The following is a 23,909-nucleotide window of genomic DNA, read 5'->3' as shown; positions in this document are numbered from 1 at the left end:
GCTGTATAGTCTGTGTGTGTAATCAGCACTACAAGTGGAGAAGACACAGGATAGTTGTATAGTCTCTGTGTGTAATCAGCACTACAAGTGAAGAAGACACAGGATAGCTGTATAGTCTCTGTGTGTAATCAGCACTACAGGTGAAGAAGACACAGGATAGCTGTATAGTCTGTGTGTGTAATCAGCACTACAAGTGGAGAAGACACAGGATAGCTGTATAGTCTGTGTGTGTAATCAGCACTACAAGTGGAGAAGACACAGGATAGCTGTATAGTCTCTGTGTGTGTAATCAGCACTACAGGTGGAGAAGACACAGGATAGCTGTATAGTCTCTGTGTGTGTAATCAGCACTACAGGTGGAGAAGACACAGGATAGCTGTATAGTCTCTGTGTGTGTAATCAGCACTACAGGTGGAGAAGACACAGGATAGCTGTATAGTCTCTGTGTGTGTAATCAGCACTACAGGTGGAGAAGACACAGGATAGTTGTATAGTCTGTGTGTGTAATCAGCACTACAGGTGAAGAAGACACAGGATAGCTGTATAGTCTGTGTGTGTAATCAGCACTACAGGTGAAGAAGACACAGGATAGCTGTATAGTCTCTGTGTGTAATCAGCACTACAAGTGAAGAAGACACAGGATAGCTGTATAGTCTCTGTGTGTGTAATCAGCACTACAAGTGGAGAAGACACAGGATAGCTGTATAGTCTGTGTGTAATCAGCACTACAAGTGAAGAAGACACAGGATAGCTGTATAGTCTGTGTGTGTAATCAGCACTACAAGTGAAGAAGACACAGGATAGCTGTATAGTCTGTGTGTGTAATCAGCACTACAGGTGAAGAAGACACAGGATAGCTGTATAGTCTGTGTGTGTAATCAGCACTACAAGTGAAGAAGACACAGGATAGCTGTATAGTCTGTGTGTGTAATCAGCACTACAAGTGGAGAAGACACAGGATAGTTGTATAGTCTGTGTGTGTAATCAGCACTACAAGTGGAGAAGACACAGGATAGTTGTATAGTCTGTGTGTGTAATCAGCACTACAAGTGAAGAAGACACAGGATAGTTGTATAGTCTCTGTGTGTGTAATCAGCACTACAAGTGAAGAAGACACAGGATAGCTGTATAGTCTGTGTGTGTAATCAGCACTACAAGTGAAGAAGACACAGGATAGTTGTATAGTCTGTGTGTGTAATCAGCACTACAGGTGGAGAAGACACAGGATAGTTGTATAGTCTGTGTGTGTAATCAGCACTACAAGTGGAGAAGACACAGGATAGTTGTATAGTCTCTGTGTGTGTAATCAGCACTACAAGTGGAGAAGACACAGGATAGTTGTATAGTCTCTGTGTGTAATCAGCACTACAAGTGGAGAAGACACAGGATAGTTGTATAGTCTCTGTGTGTGTAATCAGCACTACAAGTGAAGAAGACACAGGATAGTTGTATAGTCTCTGTGTGTGTAATCAGCACTACAAGTGGAGAAGACACAGGATAGCTGTATAGTCTGTGTGTGTAATCAGCACTACAAGTGAAGAAGACACAGGATAGCTGTATAGTCTCTGTGTGTAATCAGCACTACAAGTGAAGAAGACACAGGATAGCTGTATAGTCTCTGTGTGTGTAATCAGCACTACAAGTGGAGAAGACACAGGATAGCTGTATAGTCTGTGTGTGTAATCAGCACTACAAGTGAAGAAGACACAGGATAGCTGTATAGTCTCTGTGTAATCAGCACTACAAGTGAAGAAGACACAGGATAGTTGTATAGTCTCTGTGTGTGTAATCAGCACTACAAGTGAAGAAGACACAGGATAGTTGTATAGTCTCTGTGTGTGTAATCAGCACTACAAGTGGAGAAGACACAGGATAGTTGTATAGTCTGTGTGTGTAATCAGCACTACAAGTGGAGAAGACACAGGATAGCTGTATAGTCTGTGTGTGTAATCAGCACTACAAGTGAAGAAGACACAGGATAGTTGTATAGTCTGTGTGTGTAATCAGCACTACAGGTGGAGAAGACACAGGATAGCTGTATAGTCTCTGTGTGTAATCAGCACTACAGGTGAAGAAGACACAGGATAGCTGTATAGTCTGTGTGTGTAATCAGCACTACAAGTGAAGAAGACACAGGATAGCTGTATAGTCTCTGTGTGTAATCAGCACTACAGGTGAAGAAGACACAGGATAGCTGTATAGTCTGTGTGTGTAATCAGCACTACAAGTGGAGAAGACACAGGATAGTTGTATAGTCTCTGTGTGTGTAATCAGCACTACAAGTGAAGAAGACACAGGATAGTTGTATAGTCTGTGTGTGTAATCAGCACTACAAGTGGAGAAGACACAGGATAGTTGTATAGTCTCTGTGTGTGTAATCAGCACTACAAGTGAAGAAGACACAGGATAGTTGTATAGTCTCTCTGTGTGTGTAATCAGCACTACAAGTGAAGAAGACACAGGATAGCTGTATAGTCTCTCTGTGTGTGTAATCAGCACTACAAGTGAAGAAGACACAGGATAGCTGTATAGTCTGTGTGTGTAATCAGCACTACAAGTGAAGAAGACACAGGATAGTTGTATAGTCTCTCTGTGTGTGTAATCAGCACTACAAGTGAAGAAGACACAGGATAGTTGTATAGTCTGTGTGTGTGTGTAATCAGCACTACAGGTGGAGAAGACACAGGATAGCTGTATAGTCTGTGTGTGTAATCAGCACTACAAGTGAAGAAGACACAGGATAGCTGTATAGTCTGTGTGTAATCAGCACTACAAGTGAAGAAGACACAGGATAGCTGTATAGTCTGTGTGTGTAATCAGCACTACAAGTGGAGAAGACACAGGATAGTTGTATAGTCTGTGTGTGTAATCAGCACTACAAGTGAAGAAGACACAGGATAGCTGTATAGTCTGTGTGTGTAATCAGCACTACAAGTGGAGAAGACACAGGATAGCTGTATAGTCTGTGTGTGTAATCAGCACTACAAGTGGAGAAGACACAGGATAGCTGTATAGTCTGTGTGTGTAATCAGCACTACAAGTGAAGAAGACACAGGATAGCTGTATAGTCTGTGTGTGTAATCAGCACTACAAGTGGAGAAGACACAGGATAGCTGTATAGTCTGTGTGTGTAATCAGCACTACAAGTGAAGAAGACACAGGATAGCTGTATAGTCTGTGTGTGTAATCAGCACTACAAGTGGAGAAGACACAGGATAGCTGTATAGTCTGTGTGTAATCAGCACTACAAGTGAAGAAGACACAGGATAGCTGTATAGTCTGTGTGTGTAATCAGCACTACAAGTGGAGAAGACACAGGATAGCTGTATAGTCTGTGTGTGTAATCAGCACTACAAGTGAAGAAGACACAGGATAGCTGTATAGTCTGTGTGTGTAATCAGCACTACAAGTGAAGAAGACACAGGATAGCTGTATAGTCTGTGTGTAATCAGCACTACAAGTGAAGAAGACACAGGATAGCTGTATAGTCTGTGTGTGTAATCAGCACTACAGGTGAAGAAGACACAGGATAGCTGTATAGTCTGTGTGTGTAATCAGCACTACAAGTGGAGAAGACACAGGATAGCTGTATAGTCTCTGTGTGTAATCAGCACTACAGGTGGAGAAGACACAGGATAGCTGTATAGTCTGTGTGTGTAATCAGCACTACAAGTGGAGAAGACACAGGATAGTTGTATAGTCTCTGTGTGTAATCAGCACTACAAGTGAAGAAGACACAGGATAGCTGTATAGTCTCTGTGTGTAATCAGCACTACAGGTGAAGAAGACACAGGATAGCTGTATAGTCTGTGTGTGTAATCAGCACTACAAGTGGAGAAGACACAGGATAGCTGTATAGTCTGTGTGTGTAATCAGCACTACAAGTGGAGAAGACACAGGATAGCTGTATAGTCTCTGTGTGTGTAATCAGCACTACAGGTGGAGAAGACACAGGATAGCTGTATAGTCTCTGTGTGTGTAATCAGCACTACAGGTGGAGAAGACACAGGATAGCTGTATAGTCTCTGTGTGTGTAATCAGCACTACAGGTGGAGAAGACACAGGATAGCTGTATAGTCTCTGTGTGTGTAATCAGCACTACAGGTGGAGAAGACACAGGATAGTTGTATAGTCTGTGTGTGTAATCAGCACTACAGGTGAAGAAGACACAGGATAGCTGTATAGTCTGTGTGTGTAATCAGCACTACAGGTGAAGAAGACACAGGATAGCTGTATAGTCTCTGTGTGTAATCAGCACTACAAGTGAAGAAGACACAGGATAGCTGTATAGTCTCTGTGTGTGTAATCAGCACTACAAGTGGAGAAGACACAGGATAGCTGTATAGTCTGTGTGTAATCAGCACTACAAGTGAAGAAGACACAGGATAGCTGTATAGTCTGTGTGTGTAATCAGCACTACAAGTGAAGAAGACACAGGATAGCTGTATAGTCTGTGTGTGTAATCAGCACTACAGGTGAAGAAGACACAGGATAGCTGTATAGTCTGTGTGTGTAATCAGCACTACAAGTGAAGAAGACACAGGATAGCTGTATAGTCTGTGTGTGTAATCAGCACTACAGGTGGAGAAGACACAGGATAGCTGTATAGTCTGTGTGTGTAATCAGCACTACAGGTGGAGAAGACACAGGATAGCTGTATAGTCTGTGTGTGTAATCAGCACTACAAGTGAAGAAGACACAGGATAGCTGTATAGTCTGTGTGTGTAATCAGCACTACAGGTGGAGAAGACACAGGATAGCTGTATAGTCTGTGTGTGTAATCAGCACTACAGGTGGAGAAGACACAGGATAGCTGTATAGTCTGTGTGTGTAATCAGCACTACAGGTGGAGAAGACACAGGATAGTTGTATAGTCTGTGTGTGTAATCAGCACTACAAGTGGAGAAGACACAGGATAGCTGTATAGTCTGTGTGTGTAATCAGCACTACAGGTGGAGAAGACACAGGATAGCTGTATAGTCTGTGTGTAATCAGCACTACAAGTGAAGAAGACACAGGATAGCTGTATAGTCTGTGTGTGTAATCAGCACTACAGGTGGAGAAGACACAGGATAGTTGTATAGTCTGTGTGTGTAATCAGCACTACAGGTGGAGAAGACACAGGATAGCTGTATAGTCTGTGTGTGTAATCAGCACTACAAGTGGAGAAGACACAGGATAGCTGTATAGTCTGTGTGTAATCAGCACTACAAGTGAAGAAGACACAGGATAGCTGTATAGTCTCTGTGTGTAATCAGCACTACAAGTGAAGAAGACACAGGATAGTTGTATAGTCTCTGTGTGTAATCAGCACTACAAGTGGAGAAGACACAGGGTAGCTGTATAGTCTCTGTGTGTGTAATCAGCACTACAAGTGGAGAAGACACAGGATAGCTGTATAGTCTCTGTGTGTGTAATCAGCACTACAAGTGGAGAAGACACAGGATAGCTGTATAGTCTGTGTGTGTAATCAGCACTACAAGTGGAGAAGACACAGGATAGTTGTATAGTCTGTGTGTGTAATCAGCACTACAGGTGAAGAAGACACAGGATAGCTGTATAGTCTGTGTGTGTAATCAGCACTACAGGTGAAGAAGACACAGGATAGTTGTATAGTCTCTCTGTGTGTAATCAGCACTACAGGTGAAGAAGACACAGGATAGCTGTATAGTCTCTGTGTGTAATCAGCACTACAAGTGGAGAAGACACAGGATAGTGGACAGGTAATAATAGGTGTCGTCCTTTAGCAGAAGCTCAACTGGGTTCATTAGTTAAACACAACGGAAAACATCTTAGAAACATTTTGCAACAGAATATTCAAAAATGAGTGTTTCTTATTGGACCAGTACTGATAATCCCTCCGTGTTTCTTCCGTGTGGTGCCTAATGAACTGGACCCTGCTATACCAGTGAGATGCTCTTATTGAATCCCTTAGAGACCTGAGTTAGTCACAGGCCTATTGTGAAAGACCCATGGGGGGGCAGAGGGAGGAGGAGGGGGGGGGGGGGGGGGGGTTGAGGAGGAAAGGAACTTTCCATTAACTGAGTACACACGTGTTAAACCAGGTTATTGTTGGTTTAGCTCTAAAACCACTTGGCTCCAGAGAGAGAGGGACAGCAGCCTGAGAAAATAAAATAACTTCAAGGCAGAAGTTGAAGACTTACAAGATAACAGAAACCGGTAGATTATGGTTGTCATTTACTACACTATAATCACTAAGACAGTAACGATTACAACACTAAACAATCTCTCTTATCGATGGTCTTTAAAAGCAAATGCCAGTAAAATGGTGTATTTTTACTGCCCTGTTTTAAAAGTCCTTTCTATATTCATTGAGATATTGTTTGAAGTGGGGCCCGTTCCTCTGTTTCTGATTCCTTCATGGAATCACACCCTACTTGTTATTCCAGCACTATAAAAGAGGACAAGAAACCCACACAGGTCACGTGGTCAACTCTTTGTATCACTTGTTGAATCGTCCACAGCAGCACCACATTCACTTCTAATGGAAAGGACTAGGCGGGGGGGGGGGGGGGGGGGAATAGGGGGGCAGGAGAGGGTCAAAGCCCCTCTTTTCAACTACAAAGCCCAACTATTACTGACAATCAGTGGAATAATCCAAAGTTTGTTTTGAAGAACAGGGGAGATTGTTGCTTACAGAAGTAGATAGACAGAGAAGGGGGGGACAGAGAGAGAGAGAGAGAGACAGATGGAGATAGACAGAGAAGGGGGGGACAGAGAGAGAGAGAGAGAGAGAGAGAGAGACAGATGGAGATAGACAGAGAAGGGGGGGACAGATAGAGAGAGAGAGACAGAAGGAGATAGACAGAAGGAGAGAGAGAGAGAGACAGAAGGAGATAGACAGAGAAGGGGGGGACAGAAAGAGAGAGAGACAGAAGGAGATAGACAGAGAATGGGGGGACAGAGAGAGAGAGAGAGAGAGAGAGAGTGTTGGCCTGGTGTATTCTGATCCATACTGAATGGACAGAGAGAGAGAGAGAGAGAGAGATAGACAGAGAAGGGGGGGACAGAAAGAGAGAGAGACAGAAGGAGATAGACAGAGAATGGGGGGACAGAGAGAGAGAGAGAGAGAGAGAGACAGAGTGTTGGCCTGGTGTATTTTGATCCATACTAAATGGACAGAGAGAGAGACAGAGAGAGAGACAGAGTGTTGGCCTGGTGTATTCTGATCCATACTGAATGGACAGAGAGAGAGACAGAGAGAGAGACAGAGTGTTGGCCTGGTGTATTCTGATCCATACTGAATGGACAGAGAGAGAGACAGAGAGAGAGACAGAGTGTTGGCCTGGTGTATTCTGATCCATACTGAATGGACAGAGAGAGAGACAGAGAGAGAGACAGAGTGTTGGCCTGGTGTATTCTGATCCATACTGAATGGACAGAGAGAGAGACAGAGAGAGAGACAGAGTGTTGGCCTGGTGTATTCTGATCCATACTGAATGGACAGAGAGAGAGACAGAGAGAGAGACAGAGTGTTGGCCTGGTGTATTCTGATCCATACTGAATGGACAGAGAGAGAGACAGAGAGAGAGACAGAGTGTTGGCCTGGTGTATTCTGATCCATACTGAATGGACAGAGAGAGAGACAGAGAGAGAGACAGAGTGTTGGCCTGGTGTATTCTGATCCATACTGAATGGACAGAGAGAGAGACAGAGAGAGAGACAGAGTGTTGGCCTGGTGTATTCTGATCCATACTGAATGGACAGCAGCAGACATAGATTAACTACAGTGAGCAACATGATGATTACAGAACTACTAGCGCCCCCTCAGAGAGGTGTGTGTGTGTGTATGTGTATGTGTGTGTGTGTGTGTGTGTGTGTGTGTGTGTGTGTGTGTGTGTGTGTGTGTATGTGTATGTGTGTGTGTGTGTATGTGTATGTGTGTATGTGTGTGTGTGTGTGTGTGTGTGTGTGTGTGTGTGACCCAGTGGTCACTGGTCAGGCTTTCCATTGAGTCACAGCATGCCCAAGGGGTCACTAGGGGTCAGCCAGATAACCACGGGAGTAACCTAAACTAACACTGCTAGGTCACTCTCACACTCACACACACACACACACACACACACACACACAAGACACACACAAACACAGCTGGGTGGAAGGCACCTGGGAACAAGGCCCTGTGGAGGAGAAGCCAGAGAACCTGGGCTTTATTGTGGAGGAAAGATGGCCGTGTGTTACTGTGGCTGGGAGCTCTCTAGCCAAACACTGACGACTGTCCACGGAGAGAAGCCTCAAACAACGATATACATGTTTACCACAGGTGACAGTTTCAATAATCACCACTGCTTCCTGTATCAAAAGGTCGGCTGGTCCTCATTGAAGTCCCACAGGTGACAGTTTCAATAATCACCACTGCTTCCTGTATCAAAAGGTCGGCTGGTCCTCATTGAAGTCCCACAGGTGACAGTTTCAATAATCACCACTGCTTCCTGTATCAAAAGGTCGGCTGGTCCTCATTGAAGTCCCACAGGTCACTTCATTACTCCTATTTGTTTGTTTCCAAAGCTCCGCTACACAAGCTTCCAACTTACCTAACTTTGCTGCTAACCTATAAGAGAATGAGCTACCAAACCCGCTCGCAGGATTGGTTCATTCTTGAGGTCCCTCTGGTCTCCACCAATTTAGGTAAATCCTCCTTTAGTTTAAGTGCCACCCCTGATTTTTGTTGGAATAACCTAGAAAATTCCTTGCCTTGATTCCCTGGTGCCGCTAGGACAGTGTAGGACTCTGATGTTGAATGAATTTATTCAGTATGGAAGTTGTTTCCATTGATTGTTGTGGTTTATTTGTTGAAGTTGTGGTGTTGAGGTTGTGGTGTTGTGGTATTGTGGTTGTGATGTTGAGGTTGTGGTGTTGTGGTTGTGGTTGTGATGTTGAGATTGTGGTGTTGTGGTTGTGGTTGTGATGTTGAGGTTGTGGTGTTGTGGTTGTGGTTGTGATGTTGAGATTGTGGTGTTGTGGTTGTGGTTGTGATGTTGAGGTTGTGGTGTTGAGGTTGTGGTGTTGTGGTATTGTGGTTGTGATGTTGAGGTTGTGGTGTTGTGGTTGTGGTTGTGGTGTTGAGGCTGCGGTGTTGTGGTTGTGGTTGTGGTGTTGAGGTTGTGGTGTTGTGGTTGTGGTGTTGAGGTTGTGGTTGTGGTGTTGAGGTTGTGGTTGTGGTGTTGAGGTTGTGGTGTTGAGGTTGTGGCGTTGAGGTTGTGGCGTTGAGGTTGTGGCGTTGAGGTTGTGGCGTTGAGGTTGTGGCGTTGAGGTTGTGGCGTTGAGGTTGTGAAGTAATTGTTATTATTCTTGTTTTATTTGGAATGTTAATTGTACTTCATGTTTGTGAGAAAATGTTTGTACTCAGGTCAGCATTGGGAATGAGACTCTGGTCTCAATTGGGCCTGAATACACACCAGTTAATACCATGTGTTTGTCTTACTTCTGATGACACTATGTTTCTCAACCTTCAGGGTTGTATTTATGTATACACTCACAAAACCTATCTAAATCGAAGTCCTTATGCTATCAGAATTTGCATACACTGGCTCAAAGCGCTCTTCAACCCATTCCAAACAATATGACCAATGAGCATGTTCCTTTTCAATCATTCTAGAACCACTCTGGAAAAAGGAAGAAAAAACGAGGGTCATTTCAATGAACCCCACTTCAGGATGGAGGGCACAATGAACCCCACTTCAGGATGGAGGGCACAATGAACCCCACTTCAGGATGGAGGGCACAATGAACCCCACTTCAGGATGGAGGGCACAATGAACCCCACTTCAGGATGGAGGGCACAATGAACCCCACTTCAGGATGGAGGGCACAATGAACCCCACTTCAGGATGGAGGGCACAATGATCCCCACTTCAGGATGGAGGGCACAATGAACCCCACTTCAGGATGGAGGGCACAATGATCCCCACTTCAGGATGGAGGGCACAATGATCCCCACTTCAGGATGGAGGGCACAATGATCCCCACTTCAGGATGGAGGGCACAATGAACCCCACTTCAGGATGGAGGGCACAATGAACCCCACTTCAGGATGGAGGGCACAATGAACCCCACTTCAGGATGGAGGGCACAATGAACCCCACTTCAGGATGGAGGGCACAATGATCCCCACTTCAGGATGGAGGGCACAATGAACCCCACTTCAGGATGGAGGGCACAATGATCCCCACTTCAGGATGGAGGGCACAATGATCCCCACTTCAGGATGGAGGGCACAATGATCCCCACTTCAGGATGGAGGGCACAATGAACCCCACTTCAGGATGGAGGGCACAATGAACCCCACTTCAGGATGGAGGGCACAATGAACCCCACTTCAGGATGGAGGGCACAATGAACCCCACTTCAGGATGGAGGGCACAATGAACCCCACTTCAGGATGGAGGGCACAATGATCCCCACTTCAGGATGGAGGGCACAATAGAGGAGAAGAGCTCACCAGATGCAGTGTCCACAGCGTTATTATCACAGCATCTAGACAGCCTGGGGATGCCACCCAAGAGTGGCACCCTATTCCCTACATAGTGCACTACATTTGAACAGAGCCCTTTGGACCCTGGACAAAAGTAGTGCACTAAATAGGGAATAGGGTGCAGCAGTTTTCCACTCTCTGAGCTTGTCACAAAGTTCATTAGCAGATTTGCTGCGCACCTTCCTCCTGCTTCTCTGCAATTAAAGACAACTGTGCAAACGGAGCGCTAGCTGCTGCTGTGACGCGGTGGCTGGAACGACCTCCCATCTCGTTGCTCACTCGGAGCAGTGGAGAGCCATGTGTGGGCTAGGCAAATACGTATTCAATCGGCAAGGCAACAAGCACCATGTCATCAACAACACAGAGAAGAGATTAAGCCCTGGGTGGGGATATGTATACATGGGCCACGTCTGCATGTATGACTGAAGGACTTTAAAACAACAGAATATGGAGCTGTCTTCCTATACTAGTTTTATGTGTTTTAGTTGTTGTGTGGAATCTTAGCTGTCGTGTGGAATCTTAGCTGTCGTGTGGAATCTTAGCTGTCGTGTGGAATCTTAGCTGTCGTGTGGAATCTTAGCTGTCGTGTGGAATCTTAGCTGTCGTGTGGAATCTTAGTTGTCGTGTGGAATCTTAGTTGTCGTGGGGAATCTTAGCTGTCGTGTGGAATCTTAGTTGTCGTGTGGAATCTTAGTTGTCGTGTGGAATCTTAGCTGTCGTGTGGAATCTTAGCTGTCGTGTGGAATCTTAGCTGTCGTGTGGAATCTTAGCTGTCGTGTGGAATCTGCGTTGATGAAGCCTAGGAACATGCAAGCACATTATTTCCTAGCATCACCTATTCCCGTGGAGGAGACTAGACGATATGCTAAGAAGTGTATCACGTTTTAGTTGTTTTGAAATGTGTTATGTTCACATGAACACCACTTAATTAAAAAGTGAAGACTAAAGGAATCTATTTATGGAAATGTTTGACTACCCTTCAAGTGGGTCAAAATGAGCAGGGAGAGGCTGCGGTCAAATGTAGTAAATAAAGGGGTTGAATATGTCAAATAAATGTGGTAAAACTAGTTTTCTAGGGAGAAGGAGGAAAAGGGTTTTAAAGGGAGCATGGAGCCAGGCTGGGCTCTCTCACACACGCACGCACACGCACACCCAAACTGGCTTGGTCACATTCACAAGCCTTCACAGCCAGACTCTCTCCCTCTCTCTATGACTGTTTCACCTCTCCTGAAATGCTCTTATCCGCTCCTTTTTTTGACAAGAGGCGCCCTGCGTCCTTCCTGCATGCGCTACTTTCCTGCGCAAAGCAAGAGACAAGCAAAATAACAAGGGGAGGAAAAAAAGATGGAGGAGTCGGAACGGAACATTATTGGTTCAATGCTTGGGTGCACAAGCTGCTAGTAACTCGGCGCAGACCCTGGAGTTTAATAAATTCAAAGTACTATTTTTTTGGGCCCTTTTCTGCTACAGTCCCCTCGCTGGAATAAATTGGTTTGTGCATAAATGAGCTTCCGTTCCTTCTTGTTAACAAATTCTCTATATTTTTTCCAGTCCAATTGAACGTTATGCCCCAGGGCGTATATTAACAATACATATGGATAGAGATAATTCTCACACCGCGCTAATCCGTTAAGGGTGTCACGGCTGCCTAACAAACGCAAAAGCATAAAATGTCCTACAAGAAATACAAAATACTAAAATACATAGCCTATATTCAGCTCAGCTGGAAAGTATCGCGATAAAGCAAGTGCAGTTTCATTTAATTGAAAACGGTCTTATCTTTGAGCCAAAGACCCCTCAGCGCTCTCTGGATAAGTTAATTTGTGGTTTATGGATCATTAAGCAGATATGCCTAAAATGTAGGCTAGCTGCACTACTTTGTATTGTATCATAATCTTACTCTGAAATATCAGGAATTTAATTGATATGGACATATTCCAGATCTGTCAGAACAGTTTTTACATAGAGGCCTATTAATGCGCTTCACAGCGGAGACACTGTCAACCTATATGCCTATATGATATTAGCCTCAATATTTAGGCTACAAGGAAGGCCATCATTAGATTAAAATAGGGCATGTCTTCATCTTAAAGTCAATTAAAGTACCATATCACTGCCCGCGAGCACAACATGATGTGCTTCATATACCTACAAACCCTAGGGTGTTCGCGAAGCCTATATTTCGATACCCCCTTTATCTTCCACAGTTTCACTCATATCTCAGTTCTATCTAGGCGCAACGTCTTTGACAAGGTCCCCAAAGAATACGCGTTCAAAGAAACACTTAAGTGCACAATTGGCATCATGTTATTTAATTCTGCTTTTGAATTAAATGAAGTGTTATCTGGCGGGGCGATCTGCCTCATTAGCATAATCATTAATATGGGGCTGGTGACGGAGAAAGAGAGAGAGAGAGCGAGAGAGAGGAAGCTTGAGGCAGGCAGGGGGTCGCTCCCATTTTGGTCCCAGCTCGTCCATGAATGACGATGCCTAGGCTATACTGCCTGCTAACTACGCTATTCACCACAGAACATGGAAGCTGCTCGCTGCCACTCTCTCCGGAGCACTACAACAGACCGCCAGCTCTAGCCGGCCACTCAACCATATGGAGGTCCACGGATTTAAATTATTTAGCCTAATCGCTTCATTACTTTTTATATCTGCCTAGCCGCTAATCTCTTTAATTTGGCCACTTGTGTTTTTTCCCTTCATCGGTATCCATAGCCTATGTCTCTGAGGGCCTTCATTCATTCTTCTCTAAAACCCTAACAGAGATAACTTTCGAAAATATAGGCCTATTTTGTTAAGTGAAATAAGAAAAGCTGTGTCTCTATTCAGGCTACAAAATGAAGCATGCTATTAATGGCCTAAAATCCACCGCATAAAAGATAGGGCTATAGATTTGCATAATTCTAATCATTATTACTGTTATCATTATTTAACGGCAATACGGACCATTAGGGTCATGCCTGCGCGCGCACTACAATGTCCCTCGAGAGCGAGCAGCCAGTGGAGCACATAATGAAGGATGTGCTGATATCGCTACTGCTGCCCGCGACTCACAATAGGAACCATTCCCCTAATCTAGCCTACTGCCTTGCCCTAATGTAGCCTACTGCCTTGTCCTAATCTAACCTACTGCCAAGTAGCTTTCAAAATCAAACCGTAATTTCAGCAAGTGCCATGGAATCTCTCTCTGTCTTCGCGCTTTAAAGCACAAAGTGGTCACGAATAGGGCTATTCGCCTAAGCAATGTGCACTCATGTCTGAGGAAAAATACTGACAAGACACCTAATGAACCGTAAACTACAACGGGAAATCCAAGGCAACTAAACCCACGGTCTCAGTCCCTCCGGTGAGATATCAAACTATGCGTTTGGCCTCTCCACAGTGGCTGCGTGGTAATACAAATGCACTGATGACGTTTCGTTTTGATTAAAAACTAGAAGACAGAGGTGGTGGAGAGGAGGAGGAAAATAAGAAAAGGGAAAGATGGCTAAATTAAAATGGACAAGAAGCAGGTCAAGTTTATGGCGATGCTTTCTCGGGCTAATCTCCCCCGGGTCGGTTCCCGGATCAAACCTTAATGGGCCAATAATGGATACATTATACAGAGAAATTTTCATTCCGATGGAATCTAAAATGGTCTTAATCGTATGCAAATAACAGCGCCTCGCGGAGAAGTGACCCAGAAGACACCACACTGAATATTCCCAGTAGAGAGAGAGATAGAGAGAGAGAGAGAGAGAGAGAGAGGTGACATTACCTGATCAAGAGGCCCGGATGATCTTGTTATTTCCTCGTTGTCCGATTTTGATCCGCCCTCTCTGTCGTCGATCACCAAGTCGATGGGCATCTTTCCTTTCAGACAGCTGATGTACCGGTGACAGAAATTGTCACATAGTTCGTGTACCTATAGAACAACATAAAAGAGAATAGGAAAACACACCAAAAGAAAAGACATGAGGTACTGTATATCTGACACATGCCTGCAACTACAAAGCTGCAAGCCACTTGGACAACCTGGTCCAAATGGGTTGAGGCGAGCACGTGGTGTTGCTGTGCGCTCCCACGTGACCAGCCGAATCCAGAAATATGAAGTAACTTTATTACAGAGAAAAATTGAGACTTCAACGAAAATTGACAATGACAAGAAGACTGGCGGGCTACAACCTGGTCAACACCCGTGTTAAATGTATCAGTGCCCCCAGGTTGTGTCCATTAGGGAGGTGGTGGGGTGACCCGACTGATTGACATTTAAGGTAAACTGCTTCATTTCCTCCAGTGATTCCATTATTACCACCGACCCAACCCGGTGCATGTCGCCTGGTCATGCCGAGGATGGTGCATGCTGTATGGGCTAAATGCATCGCTACACAATGCTGCTACAGCCTGCAACGACCCTAATGTTATATCATGTTTTGAATTGTATTAAAATAGCCCAACACTCGGTCTACTGAAAGTTAATTAACAATCATTTCAACTGATCAATTGTTTGGACAGTGGGCTACCATTGGTAAAACATATCAATATACCATATACAAAAATGGCTCACTAATGTCACGCCAATCTATGCTACAGCGGGCTACTTTTCTCGGCCTTTAGCATTCTCCAATACCTAAAGCGCGTATAACATACTTTAAATGATATAATTAATTCACCTTGTATGTAATCTACACCAAAATAAACTATTAGCTCTCAGAGAGATTTGGTCACAGAGATATCCGCTCCATGCAGTTGTAGCAGCTCGCGTTGTGATTAGGCTACAACGCGGAAGAGAAATAGGCCCCGTGATTGATTTCGACACTAATTATAGCCGACTAGAAAAATACATTTATGCAAATGTCGCCCATAGCTATGAAGTGTGACAAGGCCAGGCAGCAACAGGGAGCTGTGATATTACCTTTTCCAACTCCAGAAGATGAAACCGTAAAACTTGAATGGCTTGAATCATCTGAAAAATTTAAATAACAATTTAAAAAAAAGATTAGCTTGTAAAAATGTCCTAATATGAAATAGGCATATGTTTCTGGATAGGATATAAGAAACTACAATGGAGAAAATTATTCATGTTAAATTGGATTTTGAATTTTGATTTTATGTCGAGCTTGATATTCAACATTATAAGCGTACGGCATTACAACATTGGCTAATCAATCAAACACAATAGAAGCTTGCCCAGACATAAGCATTAGATATCCTACATTACAAGTGAAAACTATTAACGTAATAACTTTCCATCGAAGGGAAATGTAGTCCAAATCCATTTGACAGCTTTCTAATGCGGCCCTCAAAAGATGCTTATCTACCGTGACAACCGAGGGCTATCATAAAAATCAAACAATCCGGATTGAAGAACAACAACCTCCAGTCGTTGGAGAAACGTTTTGAAACTAACAGCGTCTGGTGTTCAGAAACCGTGACATAATATGAAGGCAAGCCCTGATATGTTGGATACATCCACGTTGACTCTTAGTCTTTAGCCCACTTCTTGTATAATCAAATCAATATTTGTCTTACCAGGTTATCCAGTTCTGGATTCGATGAAAATAACGGCTTTTCTGCCCGAATCTAAAACCACAAAATCATGAACACTTCAACACTTATGGGCAACATCCGTGAGAAAAATAATAATGTATTTAATATTAAAATAGTATTCCCAATATTGAACAATGCGTTAAACATAAACTACTGTTAATGGCATAACAAATACTATCAGGCTACTTCTAAACAATACACGCTTCAAAACATTTCCAATGTTAAACTTTACAATAACATTTAATTACACTAACAAAATACCCAGCTTAAAAACATAGGCTTTATGCTCAGCCACACACATCTATAATCGTATGCATAATGTAGCCTATGTTAATAACGCGTAACGTTTTTTCACCGACCTGTTTTGCAAACACTGCTATATCTTCATTGAAAGATTCCGATGAACAAACGTCTCCTCCCGCGACCCCAGGCTCTCTGGGCGTGCAAGTCGCTAATTCACATTTCTCAAAAATCAGTGCAAGCAGGGGGAACAGGGGGTGCCTGCATGGAATCAAACACAATAGCAAATGTCACCGCAGAGAACAAGGCCGGGGTCAACACTGGTTCTATAAGCTAGTCTCAACAACTAGGCATAGCTCTGGGAATTGGTGATATGTGTATGCCGTTTTATGTAAGGCGTTTATAGCCTATTAGTGCAGGAAAAAATATTCAAACGATATAGTTTTTAGTGACAGATAATTGTGTCAAATGATTTGAATAAAATGTACTTTTTTTGTGCAGCACTGTATGTTCTCCTAAGCCTATAGACTAGATCTGCCTTTGTCTTTGAAAATATCAAACGTTTAATACGTGCAATTTGTTCCATTTTAGTCTCATTTGTAAATCGCGGATATGACCGTTCTGGAAATGTTAGGGCCAATGTCTAGAATTTAAGAAAAATATGGCGCTCTCAAGTAAGCCTACCATTGAACTGAGTAAAATAGTTAAATTATTTGTGACATGTTCAGTCACCGTACATACATCATGCTTTGGAATTTTAATTAACTCATCTAAATTAATGTAGGGTGTGCATAATTTTGGGTGTCTGTTTTATTACATAAAACTCCTCGAAATTGGCCATATAACATGACCATTGCACACCATTTAGTTATATTAATATGTAGTAATCAATTACAGGTCCTTGTAAAACTACAATAAACTAATTGGAATTTTAATTTCCAAAACATATAGCCTAAAATGTGCTGCTGCACATAGTAGCTATTGGTCTCAGGGTCACGGGTGCATAATATTTTGTGTCAACAAATATCGTAGCCTATATTTTGAGTACATAAAGCATACAACTTTGTGCCAAGTTATAGAAGTCAACACAACTTTCGACAATAAATTATTCTTACAAAAAAAGTTCCAAAACAACAATAATTCCCAGGTAACAATCCCACGTGTATTTGACTTTTTCCCAACCGCTCTTCACGGTCTAACAGTCTACACATTTTCAACTCCAACAAGAAAATCAACCAAAACATATGAAATCCCACACAAAGTTGCTCATATATAACCGTAAGCTACAGTCACCTACCCATATATCTGGTCTTTATCTCTCTTCAGGGCGTCGTTGACGGACGAGCCCATGCTAGGCGGCATGGCGTTGCTGTGGGCTGTGTGCGGGTACTGGTGTGAGTGTAGCTGGGGGCCGTGGTTGAGGTGGACGGCCTGCATGGAGCGGGCACCGTGCGGGTCGCCGTACATGGTGGTGGGGATACCCACCCCGTCCATCCCGTAGTGGGGCAAGTCTTCGTACTGTATACACAATAACAACACAGTTTCCTACTGAATGGACAGTTATAGGACTGTGGTGGTTTTACGCACTTTGCAGACAACAATATAACGTGTCGATAGTAACCTACCAATGAATGAATAAATAAAAAATGAAATCTACCGAGGTTGGCCTTAGTGACCTTGTTTATATTCAAGAATATAATACCCTTAAAGTTCAACTGTATCTCTAAGAGTATTTTACATATTTACACCACCATATAAGAAATAGTAACACAATTAGGGATAATCTCGTTAAAACATTATTCAAATCTGATCTTTAATTCCAAAGCTAGGCCTACTAAAATAGCAAAAACTGAAATATATATGAGCAGGATAAAACGGATGACAAGCATGCATGTTTCGTCTTTGTGTATTTTGAATGATTTGATAGTAGGCTTTCGCAACATTTAGTCTCTTTAATTACAGTGTTTGCTCATTTTAGAGCATCATTAGAATTGTGTAACATGGGTTACTCTGTTATTACACGCCAAATACACCATCATTAATATATTTAACAAACGCAGTTAAATTGATGTTTCTGTTTCTCATAATGATGATCATTGAAGATGTCTAGTATAGATAGATGAACATTTAAACCGAAGTAATTTGTAGTTATAAATTGTCTACATATTTTCCATCCCCATACGCCCATACTAAATGTGTGCCTGAATATGTCTTTTCACACAGACATACGTGTTGTATAACACGTTGACTAAAAGTTAAAACAACATTTATGTTGGGGCCTGTTTCTTTAACAAATTAATGAGTGATTTTAATGATGTATTGTGGACTCTGAACGTGGCACGGTATTATAAAGACTACCATTTAGACCCTGACACGTGGAGAGGTGCACAAATGACCCGCGTGGTACTGATGTAGTGTGTCTCTCCATCAAGCAAAAGGTCTTTGAATAATAAGTGTGATCTCTCTTACATTTCATTTCTAAAAATTATGCCATTTAGTCGAGTATTCCGGGGGTTTTAGGCTATGTATCAAACCATATGTCATCACATCATGACAAAAAAATGTGTTTTATTAGCATATGCAAAAATGTTGTTGTTTTTTTACCCAAATTACTAAATTAAACGTTATTAGGCCTACTTTGTAATAAACTATAATTGAGGATGCAACTCTAGATGATAATGAATTATAATAAAAAAAAAAACACTCAGAGATTCAAACCTCAAAGCATTTACATGAATTTGATGAATTACAAAAATGACTAAAGTCATTTAAATTCGACTTCGGAAGTATAAAGTTTGGGTTTGTTTGGTCCCATTGCTATTTGTTTCTCTTCCAGTAACTGGCCTGTCAAGACTAATCTGGAAACAGCAGATAGGATGACACTTCTAATGTCCCTAGTCGGGGCGTTCGCGAAGCAGCAAATATGAGCGTCCGTGCGTAATATTGTGCCAAAGATGCAAAACTGCAAAACATGGAATTCGGTCCAGCGGGGTCTTGAAGAAGAAAGTAAAGTTTCGCCGCGAGCGTCTGTCATTGGCCACGTTACGGTGTTCATGGCTTTGCATTTTCACACAGTGGAGTTACAGTGAAACTTTTCGGGATAGTCTTGCTTACGTACCCGCTGCGCCATATCCCTCCTCTAGTCCCTCTCTTCTTCTCTCCTTTCGCTTCGGATATATCCCCTAAGAGGCCAGGGTGAAGAACAAATAAAAACGCAAATTCCAAATGCGAGATCTTTCAAGAATCCGTATTTCTTGCAAGAGAAATGCAACGATGAATTCAAGCCAGCCCTCTTCAGCTCAAGTTCAGTCCAAAGCAACCGCGAATAGGGCCTGAGCTATCCCCAGGGCAGTGGCATAGGGGGAGAAACCCCAGTCTTATTTTCAAAAAAAAAACAGTATGAAAATACCCCTCAAAACAAAACTAGCGAAGTCTCATGGCTTTTTGCCACCACGCCTGTCAATCAAACGCCGAGGCTTGTCAAAGTAGCCCGGAATGAATGATGATCCGCGCCGCGCTTCCACGGGTTAGCACACCTAATGTGAATAGTCAAATGCACACAAAACATTCAGCTCACTCGTTTTTCTTTTGATCACTCTCGGCTCCTGGGTTGATTTTTTAAAACGCAAAAGCCCTGTAAAGGAGATCAGGAGGAGGTGGGGTGATAATTCAGGCTTAGTCTTTCTTAAAGGAGCAGCCCTCGATCGATGCTGTGCTCAGTCGCCAACTCCTCGTTGGTTTGTGTACAATGGGTGCGAGTAGTTGGGAAACGCGACTGAGGAGTGGATATGGACCAGACTGCCGAAACCCGGAAGTAGTGGTGGCCATAACAGGTCGCGTTATACACAATGCGAATGGGCTACATCAAGTCGCGCGGAGAGGAGGGGGGTGTCGTGGGAGGACCTTCGAAAGCTCGAGTTGAGCAGTCAATGGGTATTCCGAGCCCCTGTCTGTTTGTGTTCTAGGCTATAGGGAGAATATCCCTCAGCCCCTGGTGGTGTTGCTCTGGTCAAAGCCATGCATGCATAGCTTTAGCCTCGGCGTGTGGGATATCACCCTGACTCTTGGTCGTGTAGTCGACTTTACTATAGTGTTTGTTTGACTCACGTTTTTTTTCCTTTCTATTTACAAATGTGGATTTTTCCAACTAATCCCAAGATTAAGATGATCGTCTCAGGACTTTGATGCCATTCCAGATTTTAATAATGTGAAAACTAGTAGGCTACTAGGTAGAAGAGAACACACTGGTTGGATCAACGTTGTTTCCACCTCATTTCAATAAAATGATGTTGCACCAACGTGCCCAGTAGGAAACGCCTTGCAGTATGCTATTCTAATTACATTTATATCCGTGACAAATCCATGTTTTTGAACGGGAGTTAAATCTTAAATAAACCTATGGTAATGTCCTTTTAAAGTGCTCTTGGTTGCAACATACCCGGCCTTTCCTCTTTGACCATTTACGCAGTTTCCACCTTGAACACGTCTATGCACTTAATCATTCCTATTAATGTCGGCCCAAGTCTACTCATCTCTGTTATTGTGGAGATGTCTTTATCTATTTGGACTAGAACTGGCCGGGACTCCCTAAACACATGTCATTTCGATACAGCTATGACTGTTCTTAGCAGGTTAGGAGAATTTATGCAGCAGGTTAGGAAGATTAACATAGCAGTTTAGGAGACTTAGTAGGTGAAGGTTAGGAAAATGGTTAGTGTAAGGGTTAGCAAAAATGCTCTCCTAACCTGCTATGAGAAGTCACTTGAGTCGAAGTGGCATGTTTTTAGGGAGTCCCATAAGTCCCTTCTGCAAAACAGCAGATTCATGATTTCATATCACACTTCTTTCTACATTAGACTTTACATCGTCTTACAGTAAGTAGCCTATTTGATTTGGGAGAAATTGTTGAATTGCTTGATTAGATATTATATATATATAGAGAGAGAGAGAGAGACAGATATATACATCGTTAGGTTTGATGAAGTTAGTGTGCCCAATACTGTATAGGCCATTGACAACATTTTGGTATTTTTTTGTAAAATATATACATATTTTACTAACAATCTTTTTACTAAAGCATTTGAATGGTGCTCTATAATTGGTCTTTCTTTAAAACTGAAGCTGAAAAACTCACTAGATTAGAGTCTCTCTATCCTGTCAGCTTCATGTTGCTGTCAGAGTGCTACAGAGTGGTACAGTTCTCCGTTCGTGCCCTCCGTCACCCATTCCCCCTCTCTGCGCCGAATGGGCCGTTCCGAGTCGCTGCACGCTCACGGAGTCCGCCAGGGGTGTCCAATGGAAGCGCGGCACAGTGATGCGAGTCCCCTATTGGATCTCGAGATGATCAACTATGTGGTGATTGATCGATTTCAGGCCACATTGGTGGGGAGCTGCAAAACAAAACGCTGCTCGCAAATTAAAAACGTGTCTTTTGTAATAAGTATATATATACATTTCACACAATGTTTGAATATTTCACAAACCCTAGCTCGTTCTCATTTGTCTTTTAGGCTTCTCGCTCTTCGCTCTCTCTCTTTCTCTCTCTCTGTCTCTCTCTCTCTTTCTCTGTCTCTGTCTCTGTCTCTCTCTGTCTCTGTCTCTGTCTCTGTCTCTCTCTGTCTCTCTCTTTCTCTGTCTCTCTCTCTCTCTCTGTCTCTGTCTCTCTCTTTCTCTCTCTGTGTCTCTCTCTGTCTCTGTCTCTCTCTCAACAACACAATAACACACACACGTTCTATTTTCCATCTCTTTCCTACTTGTCCTTACTTTCTAAAACTTTTCCGAGATAGCCTATATATACAATATCTATGCATTTTAAACCGATATAATAACTCATCATACGTTTTATTGGGTTGATTTTACCCCAGATTAAAAACTTTAACTTTGTTAAATATTCTCAATAATCGGATTACCGTGTTATTTGGTCAATATAGGACATTTTATTCCTCACAATGACCCCTTTGTCACCGTGTGCACATAGGACAATGTAGCTAACTGTTGAGTGTAAAAGGGCGATTTATAATATTTATTTACAAATCGATTTATGGAAAAGGAACCATAGATCTATTTATATTAGGCTACACAACTCTGATATCAATGAAAATCGTTGACAAAGTATACATTCAAATGTATGTATTTGTTTATCATTTTCAATACAATATATGGGTGTATTGCTTGAACTAGGTGGATGTATACATGTTAGCCTACATTACCGATAAGAAGCTATTCAAACGAGTTACTACACTTGTTTCAACACAAATGCCAGAAGAGAGTGGGCTACAGGCTATATGATTATGTTACATTTCTCTCTCTCTCTCTCTCTCTCTCTCTCTCTCTCTCTGTCTCTCTCTGTCTCTCTCTGTCTCTCTCTGTCTGTCTCTCTCTCTCTCTCTCTCTCTCTCTCTCTCTATATATATATATATATATATATATATATATATATATGACTTTATAACCTGTACGTATAGACAACTTATTTCACACAAATGCCAGAGAATGGCCTTTCATACGGTTCCGCTATATCTTCTGATTATGCTAAGCCATCCCGTCGCTGTTCATAACGTGTTACTCCAAACGCCCCGATGACAAGGTGTTTGAAGTTAGCCTGCAGATTCATCTGTCATCGATCATAATGCCCCGCTGCCAGCCGCACTGTCATATCACATAATACAGCGTTCACACATTCAGACGCGACTCCCGTGGTACCACCACCACCACCAGTCCCGAGCCGTGGGATCCAAATTTACAGGCACGAAATTACTATTAAAGCCCCGTGCACCGACCGACGGATGAGTGAGACATGTACGGGGCTTGGGGCAGACACTGTAACGGGCTCGGTGGGACTGGGAAAGCTATATGAAGGCGGTGAGGACACACGGGTTCATGGAATTCCCGGGGAATCGTGGGGTTACGCACAAGGATGGATGCAAAACATTTAGGATAAATTATCTACGCATATCGATTAGACCTCGTTGTATTCCTTTTACTTTCAGTAGTTCATGGGTGAGTAGTTATCTCTCCTAAATGATGTTTTTCTACATTAACTAGCCTAATGCAGCCTATATGGTGGAAACGTGAGTGAAAATACCCTCACATATTATTAGGCACTAAAAAATGATTTATTTACGTTAAGAAATATTAGATTTATAGAGATATACATTTCGTTTTACAATGCGTGACTGGATACCACATGACATTTAGCCCTCGTATTTTCAGAATTGTGTGTCTATCTCCATCCAACTAAATTGGTCGTCTTCGTAAATAGCTCGAGCCTGGTCTAAATTGACATGGAAAGGTGAATTACATCAACGTCTAGGCTACTAACTGCTGTCACAGAACCAGAGTGGCATTATAAAGTAATTAAGTTGCTTCAATTACCGTCTATAAAAGGACGCTACAGACCACAACAGGGGCACGCAGCAATACTTTCACTCTTGCTCTTTAGGTTTCTCATTGGCGAGAGTCAGCTCATTCTAGAGAGAGCAAATATCATCATTTCATCTTTAATCTGCTTCCGGAGGACGGATAATGTCATGAGTCCATGTAATCAAATCAAAAGTTATTTCTTTCCTGACAGTCAAATCTGAGTTGACCGCCACATTCGACTGACATAACAATTAGAGACATTGTTTGAGAGTAG

General features: G+C 42.7%; 1 protein-coding gene across 2 annotated transcripts in view; it reads right to left on the bottom strand.

Annotated features, from left to right (window-relative positions):
• Nucleotides 1-21,803, bottom strand: part of LOC110515823 (homeobox protein Meis1) — a 45,990-nt gene extending 24,187 nt beyond the window's left edge. Inside the window, exons 1-6 of one of the 2 annotated variants that reach the window (XM_036973515.2) lie at nt 21,408-21,803; nt 17,571-17,791; nt 16,393-16,534; nt 16,016-16,066; nt 15,399-15,449; nt 14,262-14,408 (exon numbers count right to left, since the gene is read on the bottom strand). In XM_036973515.2, coding sequence (XP_036829410.1) covers nt 14,262-14,408; nt 15,399-15,449; nt 16,016-16,066; nt 16,393-16,534; nt 17,571-17,767 — 588 coding nt within the window. In that variant the 5' untranslated portion in view covers nt 17,768-17,791; nt 21,408-21,803. Of the gene's footprint in view, nt 1-14,261; nt 14,409-15,398; nt 15,450-16,015; nt 16,067-16,392; nt 16,535-17,570; nt 17,792-19,391; nt 20,281-21,407 lie in introns of those variants that run through there. The other variant, XM_036973514.2, reaches the window with a different exon arrangement.
• Between the last annotated feature and the right edge of the window lie 2,106 nt (nt 21,804-23,909).

The sequence above is a fragment of the Oncorhynchus mykiss genome, chromosome 23 (genome assembly GCF_057628025.1).
Source record: "Oncorhynchus mykiss isolate SJ-2025 chromosome 23, ASM5762802v1, whole genome shotgun sequence".
Lineage (NCBI taxonomy): Eukaryota > Metazoa > Chordata > Actinopteri > Salmoniformes > Salmonidae > Oncorhynchus > Oncorhynchus mykiss.
Note: the sequence above shows the minus strand (reverse complement) of the source record. Positions and strands in the feature narration are given on the sequence as shown.